At 30.3% G+C, this 16925-nt stretch overlaps 4 protein-coding genes and 1 long non-coding RNA gene across 5 annotated transcripts; 2 read left to right on the top strand and 3 right to left on the bottom strand.

The window, feature by feature from the left end:
* Nucleotides 1-687: 687 nt before the first annotated feature.
* On the bottom strand, nt 688-5510 carry LOC113790054 (uncharacterized). The gene is given in 8 exon segments (XM_075825053.1): nt 688-916; nt 984-1146; nt 2853-2934; nt 3012-3747; nt 3831-3997; nt 3999-4307; nt 4393-4630; nt 5475-5510. Coding segments are annotated over 8 exon segments (1788 nt in total). The 3' UTR covers nt 688-859.
* A 660-nt stretch (nt 5511-6170) lies between these two features.
* Nucleotides 6171-6892, top strand: LOC142646345 (uncharacterized). Its single transcript, XR_012847299.1, has 2 exons — nt 6171-6323; nt 6462-6892. It is a non-coding gene; the product is annotated as an uncharacterized LOC142646345 (long non-coding RNA).
* Nucleotides 6893-7618: 726 nt separating this feature from the next.
* LOC113790034 (uncharacterized) lies at nt 7619-9882 on the top strand. Its single transcript, XM_027339644.2, has 2 exons — nt 7619-8622; nt 8687-9882. Exons 1-2 carry the CDS (start codon nt 7738-7740, stop codon nt 9626-9628), a joined length of 1827 nt encoding a protein of 608 aa, XP_027195445.2. The 5' UTR covers nt 7619-7737; the 3' UTR covers nt 9629-9882.
* LOC142646381 (tryptase-2-like) lies at nt 9835-11559 on the bottom strand. The gene is made up of 6 exons (XM_075825114.1): nt 11029-11559; nt 10771-10969; nt 10428-10702; nt 10186-10323; nt 10084-10103; nt 9835-10014 (listed from the first exon to the last, which is right to left on the bottom strand). Exons 1-6 carry the CDS (start codon nt 11210-11212, stop codon nt 9853-9855), a joined length of 978 nt encoding a protein of 325 aa, XP_075681229.1. The 5' UTR covers nt 11213-11559; the 3' UTR covers nt 9835-9852.
* Nucleotides 11560-12061: 502 nt separating this feature from the next.
* On the bottom strand, nt 12062-16828 carry LOC113790032 (trypsin-1-like). Its single transcript, XM_075825109.1, has 7 exons — nt 16462-16828; nt 13612-13988; nt 13331-13537; nt 13086-13266; nt 12782-12993; nt 12377-12661; nt 12062-12304 (listed from the first exon to the last, which is right to left on the bottom strand). Exons 2-7 carry the CDS (start codon nt 13985-13987, stop codon nt 12219-12221), a joined length of 1347 nt encoding a protein of 448 aa, XP_075681224.1. The 5' UTR covers nt 13988; nt 16462-16828; the 3' UTR covers nt 12062-12218.
* Between the last annotated feature and the right edge of the window lie 97 nt (nt 16829-16925).

Here is a 16925-nt window from a genome sequence, read left to right as displayed (position 1 = left end):
TGGAAAGATTCTGCAGTTTTTTGATGATGTTTCGAATGGAATAAATCCAACCGGGAATGGAAATGAGTTTTATTCCCGTTGATTAAATATCATTCTTTTAGTTTGGATGTTTCTTGAATGATGATGAGAATCTTTTTCTCTCTCTCTCTTATCATCATCCAATTTACCTACCCACTTACCTACCTACCTGGCTAACCACCCTCACACACACAAACACACACCCTTTAAAGCCAGATATAACGGTACAAACGGGTACGGTTAACGGTTAATAGACAAACAAAAAAAGCAAACAGCTTGACTCTTACCCTTTTTTTCTAATTCTCTCTTTTTCTCTCTCTCATTTCATGCAACAAAATAACCTTTTACCTGTTGCGAAATTGAAAAAAAAATTTGTTGATCACGAGAAACGTGATCAACAATGGTGGATTGGAAAAAAAGAGAGAAAAAAAGGGGTAGATTCTTATTGATGATGATAAAGGTTTGTCGGGTTGTTTTTCATCAATGAAGAGAGAGAGAAACAAGGTAGAATTGGATTGATTGAATTAAAGATCGATAATTGAATATAATAATCGATAGCCCGGGTATTTATCAATGATCAATCAATCAATCAATTACAATCGGATATTGATTGATTGATCGTGGGCCACACACAAACACCGTAAAACTTAATAATATAATCAACACATCTTAATCGACGGAAAAAAACGAAATTTTATTTTTTTTAATTATTCAAAGAAATAAAAAATTCAAAAAGATAATTTTTGATTGCCAGTAGTTTTTTTTGCCCAAAATTTACGAAAAAGTTTCTTTTGTATTTCTCCCACACATCCATAATTCCGGGAAATTTTTCCAACGTTTTTCACCATCCATTTCGATTCGGATGTTGTTGTTGATTGTGGTGATGATCACAGGTAGGCTTCGATGGGTTAATTAGGTAAGAGAAATTAATTAGACGAAAAAAAAATTCAAATCTTTAAACTTACCGTTGGACAAATCTGTCTACAAACCAATAATGTACATTGTATATTAAGATATTGACTACCCGGGAATTTAAATGCCGGAAATGTTGTATAATAAACTTTTGATTCGGTTCCAACATTATGCATTATTTTGAATGATTGCATTACGGTTGAATCGACTGGACATCTGGTTAATTCAAAAGGCAAAATAAAGCAAAAAAAGTTTAAAATTTCAAACAAAACAAAATCCCAATGTGTCATACACCTATCAATTACAACAAAATTGTAACTAAAATCTTTGTAACGAAAGCTTGTAACAAAAGCTCTTTTAACCCCCTATAATTATTGTCAATTTTCAATCCAAAAAGATCGATAATTTGTCAATCAATTAGTTGATTGATAAATGAATAATAACAACAACAGCTGCTAAGCGAGCGTTGAATCGTTGAATCGTTAAATCGAATCAATCAGTCGATTGATTGAAGAAAAACCGTAGACAAAATTTGGCCGAAAACAATGAAAAACGAAACATTGAATCGAAACATCGAAACATAAACCCTTTTCTCTCCATCTCTGAAAAATGAATAGTGGAGAACAAAAAAAAAAAAACATTTACGGAAATTTTTCCATTCATTCATTCATTCAAAGAAGAGTTTTAAAAATGTTCAAAGTTAGAAATCATATCAATCAATTCATCAATCATCATCATTATCATTATCCATGTTTCATCATTTGACCAAGACACGATTTTTCAATCAATAATAGTCGTCGATGTCCGATTGATGAATATTAGATTAATTTACACCTGACCTTTGATGTTGAAAAAATATTCACTTATAGTTTGAGATTGATTGATTGATTAATTTGGACATCATTTTTTCTAGAAAAATGATGATCGCATGACCATTCTGGAGAAACAATCCTTTTTCATTTAATATTCATCAACGGGAGGGGAAAAAAGAACCAGGAAAATATCATCATCATCATCATTATGATAATAAAGAAGTCAATCATCAAAGTAGGAAAAAGAAATCAAGAAGTGATTCAATCTTTGTTGTTTGTTGGATGCTAATTTTCAGTAGGCCAATAAAGTTTTTTCGTTCATCATCATCATTAATCATGAAAATGTTTCCATAAAAAAAAACTTTAAAAAATTCAAAATTTTTGAGAAATTTCCCGGGAAACTTTCCGGGAAACTTCCCTGAAAAATTTCCAAAAATCAATCAATAAGTTTTTCATTCATTCATCATAATTCTCTCACGATGATTATTCGAAATGAACGAACAAACACCGAACAAACATTTGTTTGTTTTTTTCTATTTTTTTCAAATTTTCAGAGTGAAAAACGATTACCAAACTTTTTAAACAGGTAAATAAATAGATCAACAAAACCATAAAACCAAAAAAACCAAACCAGAGATAAATACATTCTCCATTGATTGAATTATGTAAGTTTTTTTTTACCTTGCTTGACATAAAGACAAACAACTTATCAATTGGAAATTCAATTCAATCATCATAATCGTCGTTGTTGTTTATCGAAGAAAAACACTTTTCAACAACTTCTGGTATTGTCATCTAGTTTTGTAGTTTTTTTTTGTAGTTTTTCAAGCAAAAAAACAAACTAAGCATCTTTATCAATGAACAGCGATTATTTTGTGTGTTTGTTCTTCCTGGTTTTCTGTTTTTGAATGACAATGAAAAAACATTGTTGTTGTTCAACGTACAAACATTTGGATTTTTTTTTTTGCCCCGAAGAAACTTGAACTTTTTAAAGAAAAAAGAATGAAAATCCTTTGATTTTGAAATTTTTCCTTAAAATTTCCATATTGAACAAAGAACTAATTGAGTGAAAAAAACTTGCGGGAAACTTTACAAGAAAAAAAAACTTACCCATCTTGATTAGTCAATTCATAACGCATTGTATCTTGTTCATCATATGCATAACATGTTGATATTCTTGAATCATAATCATCTTTTCGATTCGAAGAAGAAACAAAGGGGTTAAAAAATCATCAAATTTTCATCAACATATTTTGGGGTTAACATTACCTAATTGTCTTGAACGTATAATCAATGTTACATCATCACCCAGTTCAACATTATTATCAATTAATTTTAAAAATGGTATACGTCCACGTAGGATATCCATTCTTGATTCAATCAAATTAGTTATATCAATTTTATCCTGGTTATTGTTGTTGTTGTTGTTGTTTGATTGTTGTTGTTGTTGTTGTTCAATTTGTTGTTGTTGTTGATAATAATCATAAATAGTTGTTATTGTTAAATTTGCTGATGGCATTATTGATCTCTGTTGCAATTGCTGCTGCGATTGACTTACTTTTGCCGCATATGGTTCTTGCGGCTTTTTGCCATCCTGGTGTTCATTATCACCATTCGTTGACGCATCGCCATCAGGGTTAATATTTGATTGTTGATTATCATCAATCTTACGATAATAATAATCATTTTGATTTGAATTTTGTTCAAATAAAATATTTTTTGTTAATTTTGATGAACATTGTATAAAAATTTTACTATCATATTTTTGTTCAATTTTTGGATCATTTTGTATATATAATGATAATTGATATAAATCATCATTGCTTATATTTAATTGTTGTTGTTGTTGTTTATCGATTTGTTGTTGTTGTTGTTTATCAACTTGTTGTTGTTGTTGTTGTTGTCGATAATATTGTTGATAATAGCTATTCATTTGTAACATATCATTATTATTATTATTTGATAATAATGCACGACGAAAATTGAATCCATCTAGATTGATTGTCTTTTTTTTTGGAAAAGCGAAACAGCAAAATTGATTGATTGATTGATTGATTGACAAATAAGGTAGAGAGAAAAATCACTTACATGCGTATTGATAAAACCATCATTCATCAATGATGATGTTTTACCATCATCATCATTATCATCCATCAATGTCGACGTTGTTGATGTGGTTGTTGATGATGTTGATGTTTGATCATAATGATTATCCGATTGTACATCTGTATTATTATTATCATCATCATTTTAGATGCGGAATATTTCCACCATCATTCATCATCGTATTCAACAACAACTTTTCAACACATTCACTTAGAAATGATAATTCTAGATAAATGATTGATTCACCATTACCACGTATTGTACATGAATCTAATATTTCAATTGGATAATAATAATTTCCATAATATTGTTGTTGTTGTTGTCCATGTTGTTGTTGTTGTTGTTGTTGTTGTTGATTATCAATATTTTTCAATGTTTTATATGCATAAACTAAACCTTTAAATGGTTTTTCAAATGTTAATTGTACATAAAATTCAAATTGTCCACATGATATTGATGCTAGACCAAAAAAAAAAATATTGAATATGAAAATCAATCAATCATTACATCACGGAATTGTTCAATTGTTCACAATTTGACTTACATTGAAATTGATTCTGTTGTTGTTGTTGTTGTTGTTGTTGTTGTGGCTTTGAATTTAGCTGCTGCTGCTGTCGATCAAAACCATTATTATTATAGCTACCATTATTATTATTATTTTCTACCGGTTGTTGTTGTTGTTGTTGAATAATTTTTGTCAATTGTTGTTGTTGTTGTTGAACATTATCGACAATTGATAATGGTAAACGATTACAATTGGCTAAATTTAAAGCCAAAAGAATCTATCATCATCAAGTGATGATGATTAATGGGATGTAAAAAAGAAAGAAAGAAATGGAGGGTTAATAAAAAAACAAATTTGGACATTTTAAAAAAAAACTTTAAAATTCAATTTATACATTGTGTGTATTTTTTTGTTTCTCCCCCTCTCCCCTCTACTGATTGTGACAACTTAATGATTGGTCAGAATATATTCAAATAGAGGGAAAAAAAAGGTCAAGTTTTGATGTTTGTGTGCGTGTGTGATATTCCTTTAAATCATCGTTTAAAATTTGCAAAAAAACTTAACCCCTCCAAACTAATCTCTCAGAGAAGAAAAAAAATCGCTTTTCAAATTGATGACATGTGATTTTTTGTTCCTTTGATTTTGATTTTCCAATCAAACTGACCACAAGGAAGTCACACACACACGAATACACTGAGGGTTAAAAAGTTGTCAAGGTTAAATGTACATTTCAAAAAAAAAAAAAATTTAAATTTTCTTTGATAATGGCGGTGGTGGTTGATGGCGGTGGTTAAATGTAATTTAACTACATTCACGAATTATCAACGGTAAACCGTCGTCATCATCAACATCGGTATACAGAATTCAATCGACCCTGAACTTAAACTGAATCAAAAGGAAAAAAACTATTAAACAGAAAAATTTCGGATAAACATGATGATGATTTAGTCGATTTAGTCGATCAAACCGATCAAACTAAAGTGCACGATAAAATGATTTTTTTCAAAGATGTTGTCGATGATGATGACCCTTTTTTTTCTTGCTAGTTTTTGGCATCCTTAGATTCACGAATATTCATCATTTATCATCATCATCATCATCATCGATCAAGATCTTTATACCCCAGATTGATGGATTTCTATCATCATCATCATCATTATCGTCATTGATTGTTGTGAATTATTTGGGAACAAATGTTTTGATTGGCGCCCAATCATTATTCATTCATTCATTCATTCAGAGAGAGAGAGAGAGAGAGAGAGAGAGAGAGAGAGAGAGAGAGAGAGAGAGAGAGAGAGACCAATCCCAGGATTCGTAAATGTAATTAGATAATGTTGTTGTTGTTGTTGTTGCTGTTTTGCAAAGATAATGGCCATTTGACAATGATGATGATGATAATGGAAAATTTTTTTTCTGACATAATTTCTTCCATCAAATAAAAAAAAACATGATGAAATTAAATTCGTGCGAAAAACAACTACAACAAACAACAAGATTCTCGATTCAATCATCACCCAGGTTCGCTGTTTTTTTGATGATGATGATGTTTATCATCTTTAAAATTCATAATTTCATTGAAAAAAAACCAAAAACAAACATCATTTTGAATATCAAATCATCATCATAGTTATGAATTTTTTTTCAGAAATTTTCCAGAAATGTTTTTCTTTTCTACTTGGATTTAGAATCGATCGATCATAATCACCATCAATTCATTCATTTTGATCTAAAAAAAGAAGATTTTTACAAGGTGTGCGTTGTGTGTTCATTGTCTGTGTTTGTTTGGTCGTTGGTTCAAGCATCATTGAATTGGATTTTAACCCTCAATCAGCCATCATCGTAATCATCAGCCATCATCAGTCATCAGCCATAATAGAATTACAAGTCTAATCGAGCATCGAATAATCATTGTAATGAAATACCGTAGTATACGGTTCATCAGGCATTTTGAAAAATGTTTGCTTTTTTCGGTAATAATTTTTTTTCTGTTTGTTTGGTTTTAAAATGATGCTTACCAATAGGAAAAATTGTTGCTGGTAATATCGTTGATAATTTGAATGATAAACGTTTTTTATTTATTTTCATTGTTGTTGTTGTTGTTGTTATAGGATGTTTTGTTAGATGATGATGCGGCTTTTGGTTCTTGACAATGACAATCTTGACATTCAATCAAATCAATCAGATCGAATCAAATTTGATGGCCAATGTGTGGATCGATATCCTTTCAATGAAAGAAAATTACCTGGAAAATTGATTCGCACACACAGACAAAGGGGAAAAAACAACACAATAATATCATTGACCACCAGGTTTATTGAAACGAAATCAATTTTCAATTCAATTCAATGGATGTAATTCAAGGTAGTTCAAGTAGACAAAAACAAACAAACAAACAGAAAAAATCTGCTTGAAAAAGTTCATTCAGAATTTTTTTTTATTCATTACCTGGCTGCTTAACTAGTAGCATTTTAAAGCTACTGTAGGGTTATATTTTCGATTACTTTTACTGTGATTAAGTAAAAATGATCAAGGTGTCAAATGACATTTAGCCATAAGTAAATTAACATGGACCCTTACCTATGGAAAACTTGATATTCATTTTTTTTCTGATCAAGTTTTCTGGCTACCGAATTTTATATTTTCCCGGTTGCAATCAACAAAGATTATCGATCGAAATCCATCCATGGAATTTTCCGTGTTAAATATGTTATGTAATGAATCTCTCTCTCTCTCTCTCTCTCTCTCTCTCTCTCTCTCTCTCTCTACCTGAATTTATGTCTAAGTTCGTTGAACTTTTGGTTTTCTCGAATACACACACACCATTTAGATGTGTCATCCATCCATCCATCCTTTGACAGAAAAAAAAATGATGACACTTTTCTAGTTATTGACCGTGTGAACTTGAATGAAATGAGAAGTAAGAAGTAAGAAAAAAGCTATTTACACACTCATTACTCACTAAGTAAATTACATTAATTAATTAATAGAAGGAAAGGTAATTTTTGAGGATGTTTCTTTTGAAAATTTTTTTCCTGGAATTTTTTCTCCCACCTTCCACTATCCATCTTTGGATGAAAAATAATTCTGGAACATTCCAATTTCGTGTTTGATTTTTAAGTCCACTGATGTCCTAGAAATGAATCGTTTCTCTACGCAGCAACTAAAACCAGCTACTACACTCTATAGGGCAAAAGTATTTCTAGCAGAATTTTTATTATTCACACAAGGTTCATACATGCGTTGTTTGTTTCTGGAACAGAATAATAACTGAACAAAAACAGTCAATGAGAGTGGGAGTCATTGAGCTAAATTCTTGATCTTGTTGATGTTTATCATTTGCTTGAATTTCAATGAAATTTGAAATTCTGATTTAATCGAGTAATCATGACTTTGACTGCGGAAGAAAAACAACGTTTATGGCAATTATTTCAAACATGCGATACGGATGATGTTGATGATTTAAGATTATTAACACCACCGCCGCCACCACTACGAACATTATCATCACGAAATGAATTCAATCCGAATTATAACGAAATTGATGAAATAATCAATTTATTCAATACCGTAACTGATGTTGATGATACGAATGTTGTTGTTGATTGTAATACGAGATTTATTGAAAAACAACAACAACAACAAATGTCGGAAACAACAACAACAACAATAACACCGACAACAACAATAACACCGACAACAACATCATCATCAATATCATCAACAACATCAACAACAACAACAAATGAATCAGATACGGTTGCTGATTGTATTAAACGTGGCTATTTTAACCGTCATCGGTTTTTTCATCATCATCATCATCATGATCGTAATCTGAATAAATATTCAGCGGTTGTTGATAATGATCCCGATGATCCGGATGATGATGATGGTAGTGGTACATTATTATTATCCAAAAGCATTGATAATCTACAATTGATCGATAGCGGTGGCTTGGATGATAATTTTCACGGTGTCGATAATCGACGATTAATTTTTCCATCAATTCGAGCAATGAACAAAAATCATCACCATGTTCATGCGCATCCGCGAAACTTCCTCAACAATGATCTGCATCCGCATCGTGGTACAGATGTTTTAACATCGAAAAATCATGACCATCATCTTGATGATGATGAATTTATGGCAAGTTTTAATCGTCTTAAAGATTGTACACGATATAATTCATCAATATTACCTGAGGAGGATGATGATGAACGATTTATCGATATGGATGCTGATTATAGGAAAAAATTTCAGCTTATTCGCCAGGTAATTAGCGAATTTTTTTTTCTTTCTTTGTGTTTTTTAATTGTAATTTTTTCATTTTGAAAAGGATTATTTCAATTGTTTGAATGAATTAAGTGATGAAAATGAAAATATTCTTTCAGAATTAGATTGTACACGTAAAGAACGTAATTATTTACGCGAACGAATAGAATTATTACGTGAAGAATATGGAGAGAATTTAAGAAAAAATCGTGAACAATGGTTCAATGAAAGACAAAAATATGAACAAAAAATTCTGATGCTTGAAACATATTTAACAGCAAAAATTCAACAACAACAGCAACAAATCAATGATAATAATAACCCTTCGTTACCAACATTATCCACACAAGATTATCATCGCAATGAAAATTTCAAACTTTATCAATTGGCAAATAAAATTTCTGAATTGGCATTATTTTTATCGGAAATTCTATCGAATTTACGTCAAAGTGAAATTGATCTGATGATTGCTAATTATCGTGCTGCTGGAGCTGGCGCAGGTACAGGTGTTAACGATAACAATAACCAGGATATAATCCAGAATTATGAACGTTCAATGATAAAACGTTCAATAATTGAACGTGAATCAATTGATTTCCTAAGAAATATTGATAAACAAATTCTTGTTCAATATCTTTCGCCAATTGAATTGGAAAAGTTATTCAATAACAGCCAAAATCAAAACAACCGAAGTAACAGCATTGATCAAAATCACAATAACAATTATCAATCAACAACAACAACAACAATAGAATTTCAAGAATTTCAAAATATTCTTTTAAATTTATTGGAAAAATTAAAGGATGATTTGAATAATGTTAATAAAACATTGGATCATTATCATAATCATCAAGAACAGGATCAACTACAGAATCCTGATCAACAGCAGGATTTGCTGCTGCTGCAAAATTCACAAATTGCTTTTCCAAGAAATAACTTTGAACAAAATATCGTTGGTGTTGGCAATGATAATCCGACAATTGCCTATGATTATTTCCCGCAATGATTATCATCATCAGCGTCCAAAATAGCCAAATCTTTCAATCACTATGTTTTCCCTGCATCATTTAACACGTGTGCTGCTTGTTTGTTTATGTTTTCAAAAAAATCAGATTTTTTCCAGTTTTACAAATTAGAATTTATTAGTTAAGGGTTAAAAAAAATGATCTAAAATGATGATGATGATGATGATAATGACGTTTTTTGTTGTTGTTTTGTTTTTAAAAGGGATCAATAAAGAAATCTAAGCTGATTAATCCATTCCATAAAATGTGTAATACGTGTATATACATCATGAAATCCAGGTTTTGCACAACCAGAACCGAATGAAGTAACACCAGCCAAATACCATGTTGAACCAATTTTACATTGTAATGGACCACCTGAATCACCCTGTAATTAATGGTCAAACAAAATTTTTAAAATAAAAAACTTTAAAAAACAAACAAAAGCAAAACATACATGACATGTTCCTTTTCCACCTGCGGTAATGAGAGAAAAAACAAACGTTTATAATTAAAGTTTTTGAAAAAAGAAATTAAGAAATTTCATTTGAAAGTTTACCTCGTTCATCTTCGGTGCCGGCACAAAGATGCCAATTTTTAATACCGATTTTAAATTTAGAAAAATAAGCCTGTTGACATAATGCATTATCAAAAACTTTGATTCGTACTTTTTGTAATACATCCGATCCTTTTTTATCTGTTGATGGTGGTGGTGGTGATGGTGGTCAGGTAGGAGGGGGAAAAAACAAAAATTTGAATCAGAATTTGAATTTGTGGAAAGAAAGCAAAAAAATAACTTACTATGATCTAATTTTCCCCAACCCGAAGCAATACATTCTTTTTCAAAAAATTCTGTATAAATACTTGGCGGCAAGCAAATTGGTTTAACAAATTCCGATGTTTCAACCGGTTTAGATAATTTCATTAATGCAATATCATTATCATAACCTTTATATAATGGATAATGAAATACTTGTTCAACTTGATATGTTTGTTCATAGCCATCTTCCATTTTTTGATGATATTCACCAACACGTACTTCCCAATGTTTTGCTTGTGGTAACATAAATAATGGACTGTAGTTGTTTGAAGAAAAAAGGTTTGAAAATTTCTGGAAACTTTTTGGAAAATTTCAAAAACATACTTGATAATACAATGTGCAGCAGTTACAATCCAATCATTATCGATTAAAACACCACCACACCAATGACCAACTTTACCTGCTTGTGGATGTGTTAAACGTATGGAAACTTGCCATGGAAATTCACCTTCATATGAACGATTACCACCAACAATACGTTCAGTTAATGGAATTTCATTATTATATCGATTGATTCCACAACCTGTGAGAAAAAAATCAATGTAAAAAAGTTGAACTGTTGACCAAAATGGTCAACTTTACCATGTTGTTGTTGTTGTTGTTGTTGGCCATCGTTTGATGATGATGATGATGATGATGATGTTTTTACAAAATGATGAATGATTATGATGGTAATGATTGATAAATGATAAAAAACATCGAACGTCTCTATGCGCATACTATATATGCAAATATGTTTCTTGTTTAAAAAGAAAGAAACACACATACATCCATACACACGAACACAAAGAAATGTTTCTTTTAGATTATTAATTCTTTCGTTTTCTTTCGGATTCTATTCTGTAAAATTAAAATCAATGATTCTTCATAAAAAATGAAATCTATTTTTTCCAGGTTAATTGGATTTTTTTTTAATTATTCCAGGTGAATGTTGATTACATCAGATTTTTTTTTTTTTTTTGATTTGATAATTAATTTCAACAGAAAAAAAAATTATGATTATTAATAAACATACGAAAAATATGAACAAGAGAAGAAGAAGAAAAAATAACTGTAACAAAAATACAAAAATAAATAAGCAAACAACGAAGACCACGTTGAACTTTTTTTTTCAAAATCAAACAACCGAACAACAAGTATATTTTTTATATTTATTGGATGCTATGCTACCAATATCTAAAACCACCACCACCACCACCACCATTATCATTATCATCGAATGTTCGGTCAAACGGATGATATTTGTGGTGTTAGTGGTGGTGGTGGTGGTATACAATCAAGTTGTTTACCGATCATGCCGAATCGGTCAATTTTTTTTTTTTTTTTTTTTGGTGTCTGGTCGAAATACCGTATATAAAACAGTAGCAAAACCTGATTGTCGGCTCCATGATTCATGAATGATGATCATTGTAACCATCAACCATCAACAAGATGGTGGTAGTGTAAAATTTTAGTTAAAATCTTTGGAAACAAAAACAACATCATTATTATTATCATCAAGAGCTACCTGATAAAAAAAACTGATTGAAATTACTTATGGCCAAAAATAAATAAATTATTCAAGTTACATTTTTTCATATTCTCAACCAGTAAAATTGAGCAATAAAACAACATTTTTATTATTATTATCAGTAGAAATCAATCAATCAAAAAAGAAAAAATCAATAAAATCAATAAATAAAACCTATTTACATCATCATCAGTATTATGGTGGTAATTTCCAGAAAAAAAACAGGCAGGTAATCAATCGATCGATCGATTGATTGATTTTCCTAATTGGTATGTATATGAATCCAATCAACAAATTCAGTGATACGTGTATAAACACCCGGTAGATTTGGTCTTGCACATCCAACACCTGTTTATTGTTTGAATGAAATTTTGGTTAATTTTTTGGGTTAAAAAATCAAAAATCAATCAATAAATTTACCCCATGAAACTAAACCAATCAATATCTGATGATTATCATCACGTAAACTTAATGGTGAACCAGAATCACCTTGACATGAATCCCTGCCACCATCTTTATAACCAGCACAAAGCATATTGTTGAAAATTTTCTCTCTCCGACCGGCATTTTTCATCCATTCTTGACAATCATCTGAATCAATAACTTCAACATCAACTTTCTGTAGGATACCGGGTGATGTTGAAACACCGTACTGTGTTCGGCCCCAACCTACAGCGGTTGCTTTTTCACCGGTAAAATTTCTTCCTAAACCAATAAAATGAAAAAGAATGGTGGTGATTAGATTATTTCCAATCAATCAATCGATCAATCGATCGATCGATTAATAAAGAAAAATATTATTTGATTTGATTTGATTTAATTAACCTTTTGGTGGTAAACAAATTGGTAATATATGTGGACGATAAATAACATCTTGATTAAGCTCTAATAATGCAATATCATTTTGATATGTTGCTGGATTATAACCTTCATGTACAACTTTTCTTCGTATACTATATTCTTCATGTATATATTGTTCGGTTTGTGCTTTTAGATTATAATCACCTAAACGTATACGAATATTATTTGCCGGTGTTCTACATTTGGGTTGTTTGGGGTTTTTTTCGAAGTAAAAAACAACATTATTATTGGAGTGAGTGATTGGTGCGAGAAAAAAGTAATTACATACTTATAAACACAATGTGCAGCCGTAACAATCCAACGACGATTAATCAATGCACCACCACAGGAAATTTTTTGATTTAAAAATTGATGTTTAACAATTGCAACTTGCCATGGATTTTGGCCGAATCGGGCATTTTCACCGCCAACAATTTTTGCATTTCTTGTCAACATTATACGACCGCATTCTAAAATTTTGTTTTGTTTTCAATCAAATTCAACAGGTGAGAAAAAAGCAAATAAAAAACAAACCTGGATCCACAACTTCATCCGGCGTAATTGATGTTTGATTTGTTTGTCCTGTTGTTGTTGATGTTGAAATTGTTTCAAATGGTACACAACAACTCCAAAATATACCACCATTACATAAATCTAATGGACGTTGGCCAGACATCCAACATGTTATACCAAATGTACATTGATATTGTTCATTTTGATGTTGACATTTTTGTGGAAATGCTATTCAATGGAAAGGAAAGGAATTTTCAATTCAAAATCAATAAAATCAATCAATCAATCAATGGAAAACTTACATAATATAAATCTAGCTATACTTAATAGATTCCATAATGTATTTGATACCTGTTTTGAATCATATGTCGATGATGCAGATGATGATTGATCATTTATAATTGAATTAATCGAACCAGTTACTAATAATGGATATGCATTTAATGGTGATAATGAATTTAATGATTTATAAAAACGAAAATTTGTTAGATTTTTAATGGCTAATGCTGATGATAATGCTGATGGCGCTGACGAAGATGGCGCTGATGACGATGACGGTGATGATGATAATTGATGTAACGTTCCAATGGAACGTGAAAGAAAATGTGATTTCAATCGATTATTATGACATGATAATAGATTGATGGTGACTAGGAAAAATGAAAGTCCTCTAAACATTCTATTGATTGATTGATGTGAAAAAGAAAAAGATAAAGAAGATAAAATTAGTGTTTTTTTCCAACAGCAGAAAAAAAATAGGCCATTTTCAATTTCTATTTTGAGAAATTCATTGCACACACATTATGTGAATGGCCATTTCAATCAATTTCAATTGATTTCGATTTGATTGATTGATTGAAATGGCCATTATTCGTATTATTTGCTTGGGAGACATTCATAAAAAGTGTTACCAATGATGAAAGATAGGTCAAAACCTACTTTCACAAAATTTTTTCTTCATTCAAAACACACAAACACCAGCACTTATTTGACGCTGACAGACCATTTTCTATTTTTCCATTTCTTTTCTTTTGGTTAAGATTGAAAACCACCAAACAAACGAAAAAAATTATTGTTTGTTTGTTTGTTGACATGAATGAACTTACCGAATAAAACCAAAAACCGACAAAAGTCTTTTGTGTATTTTTAGCAATCTTTGTATGTATATTTTAAAGATAAAGAAAAAGAGAAATCTTTGATGTGTGATGTGTGATGTGTGTGTGTGTGTAATACTTTAAGATGTTGTCATGTGGCTATTGTGAAAAGGAAACAAAATTATACAATTGAAAAAAAAAGAAAAGATCTTTACCTTGATCTATCTATGGCCTGCTGAAGAAAAAAAAAAGCTAATTTTAGAAAATTTTAGAAAAAATCATTTGATGAAAATCGGTTTGATTTTCGTGTTTCAGGTCAATCTACTTTTGGGAATTTTAGATGAAAAATTCAAGATTATAATGGGCAAGTGTAAGGCGAGTGTTAGAAGATTTTCATTTTCATTTTGGCTAAAAAAAAAACAAGAAAACCAGACCAGACAAAAAAGATCAGAAATCAAAAATTGACCAATAAGTTTCGAAGGTGTGCAATCGATCTGGGTTTGTTTGCTTGTTTTGTTTTGTTTGGAAAACAAAAGAGTTTTCCATTTATGTCCGGTTATTGATTATGCAAAACGAAACAAACAAAATCATACAACCATGACTAATTGATTCTAATCGATGATCAGAAAAAAAGATCGAACGAAGCCGGCATCGCTGCTAAAAATCACCCCGAAAAGAAACGAGGGCAGCCAAAAACGATATTCAATTTTCGAAAAAAGCAAGAAAGCCGATTTCTTTTGTTTTTTTGGAAAACGATATGCATAATTAGCACATCTTGTGCCAATATAAATCCAATGCCAAAAACACAGAAAAACAAAGAAAAGAAAAAAACGAGAACACTAATCATTGATTGTGTAATAATTAACACAGTTTTCTTTGACTTAAAAACGTTGACATTAGAAAAAAAAACAGCAAAAACTAACCGAACGAACGAACGAACGAAAGATTCTTTTCGATTGATAAATGAATGAATTTTTCGACAAATATTAATGAAATGAACTTAACCCAAATGACAAATCAGCCATATTGTTCAATATGTTGAAATGTTGAATGAATGTGAACCTGTTGAATTTGACTTACTAACTTGCTGACATACAATTTCGATGATGATATAATAATGAAAAATACCTGAAAGATGAATGACAAAGAAAAGAAGAAGAAATCTTTTCTTTTTATTATTATTTCGAGAAAGATTTTTATTTTTTTTTGTCCAAAAATTTTCGTAAATTTTTTCATAATTTTGCTGCTGACCAATGATGATGACATTATCATCATCATTAAATGACAAAAGGGTCAATCATTTAATGGATTTTTTTTTCTTTCTTTTTTCTTTCCCTCTTTTCGCCATTTCAATCATCATTTTAATGATTTTGGATGTAACTCGAAGTTTTTTTATTGGTTCGGTCAATCAATATTTTTGTTCGGAAAAAAAATTGAAAAATTGTAATCTCTGTGTGTGTGAGTTTCACACACACACTGAAACAAATTCACTTGCCAAAAAATAGAATCATCAGGTGGCTACCATCATCATTAATTCACCGTTAGAGAGAGAGAAGATGATTATGATTATGATAATCATCATAATCATAATGATGATAAAATGACACTTGTTTGTTTGTTTGCTGACCTTCTCTTTTTTTCTGACCAAAAGACACACAGAGAGAGGGAAAGAAAATCTGATAATAATAATAATGAAAAAGAAATAACTAAATTTAACTTTTTAAGTTTACAGTTTTTTGGTTATCAAAATCATCAAAAACATGATTATTTCATTTATTCTCGTCGAATGATTTATTCATTTCATGATTTGAATGAATAATTTGATTATTATGGTGGTGGTGGTCAATGTAATTGTTCGAGGATTCATTCATTCAATTCATATCTGGGTTAAGGTGGAGTGAATGTTTCAAAGAAAGATTTTGAAAGCCGGGTGTTTGATTTTGAAAATCGAATGATAATCAGATTAATGAAAAACAATCGATTGTTTTTCCCCCGATTAATCGATTGAAAACAATCGATTGTTTAGTGGAAATATTTCAAAAAAAAATTTATAGTTACCTGCATTATTAGCTAGGAAAAAACAGAAAAAACAAAAAAACAAAACTGATGATTCAAATGATGATGATTTGGATTCATTTGATGATTTTCATTCAGAGAAACTTTTCGTAAACATTATTCACTAATAAAATGTCCATCAAAAATTCTGACAAATTTTTTTTTACTGGAAACAAACATTTGATGACAATCAATCAATCAATGTTGATCATAGAAAAACACTCGTCGCTGTTGTTGATGATAATGATGAATGACAGTGGTGATGGCATTGTCGTCGTCGTCGTCTAATGGTTTGATTCAGCACCAAGAAATTGGAAAAAAACAAGAAAAAACTTTACGTGAAGAAACTTTACGTGAAAAAATTCTCTTTCTACGGATTCTCTCTTTTTTTTCCCACTGAAAATTTTGAAAATTGAAAATTTTCAAAAAAGAAAAAAAGAAAAAAGAAAAAAAAACACCACCACCAC

The sequence above is a fragment of the Dermatophagoides pteronyssinus genome, unplaced genomic scaffold (genome assembly GCF_027571235.1).
Source record: "Dermatophagoides pteronyssinus isolate colony J.1.1.1.1 unplaced genomic scaffold, Derpt_VIB-CSIC_2022.12 sq0003, whole genome shotgun sequence".
NCBI classification, from domain to species: Eukaryota; Metazoa; Arthropoda; class Arachnida; order Sarcoptiformes; family Pyroglyphidae; genus Dermatophagoides; species Dermatophagoides pteronyssinus.
Note: the sequence above shows the minus strand (reverse complement) of the source record. Positions and strands in the feature narration are given on the sequence as shown.

Excerpts from the sequence above, each read along its gene's own strand:
- LOC113790034 (XM_027339644.2), top strand. The coding sequence starts at position 7,738 with ATGACTTTGACTGCGGAAGAAAAACAACGTTTATGGCAATTATTTCAA. Across the intron at positions 8,623-8,686 it reads AATTTCAGCTTATTCGCCAG|GATTATTTCAATTGTTTGAA; the intron begins GTAATTAGCGAA and ends CATTTTGAAAAG.
- LOC142646381 (XM_075825114.1), bottom strand. The coding sequence starts at position 11,212 with ATGTGTGTTTCTTTCTTTTTAAACAAGAAACATATTTGCATATATAGT. Across the intron at positions 10,970-11,028 it reads ACAACAACAACAACAACATG|GTTGTGGAATCAATCGATAT; the intron begins GTAAAGTTGACC and ends TTTTTCTCACAG. Across the intron at positions 10,324-10,427 it reads TTGGGGAAAATTAGATCATA|ATAAAAAAGGATCGGATGTA; the intron begins GTAAGTTATTTT and ends CACCATCAACAG.
- LOC113790032 (XM_075825109.1), bottom strand. The coding sequence starts at position 13,987 with ATGTTTAGAGGACTTTCATTTTTCCTAGTCACCATCAATCTATTATCA. Across the intron at positions 13,267-13,330 it reads GGATGAAGTTGTGGATCCAG|AATGCGGTCGTATAATGTTG; the intron begins GTTTGTTTTTTA and ends ACAAAATTTTAG. Across the intron at positions 12,305-12,376 it reads GATTGGTTTAGTTTCATGGG|GTGTTGGATGTGCAAGACCA; the intron begins GTAAATTTATTG and ends AACAATAAACAG.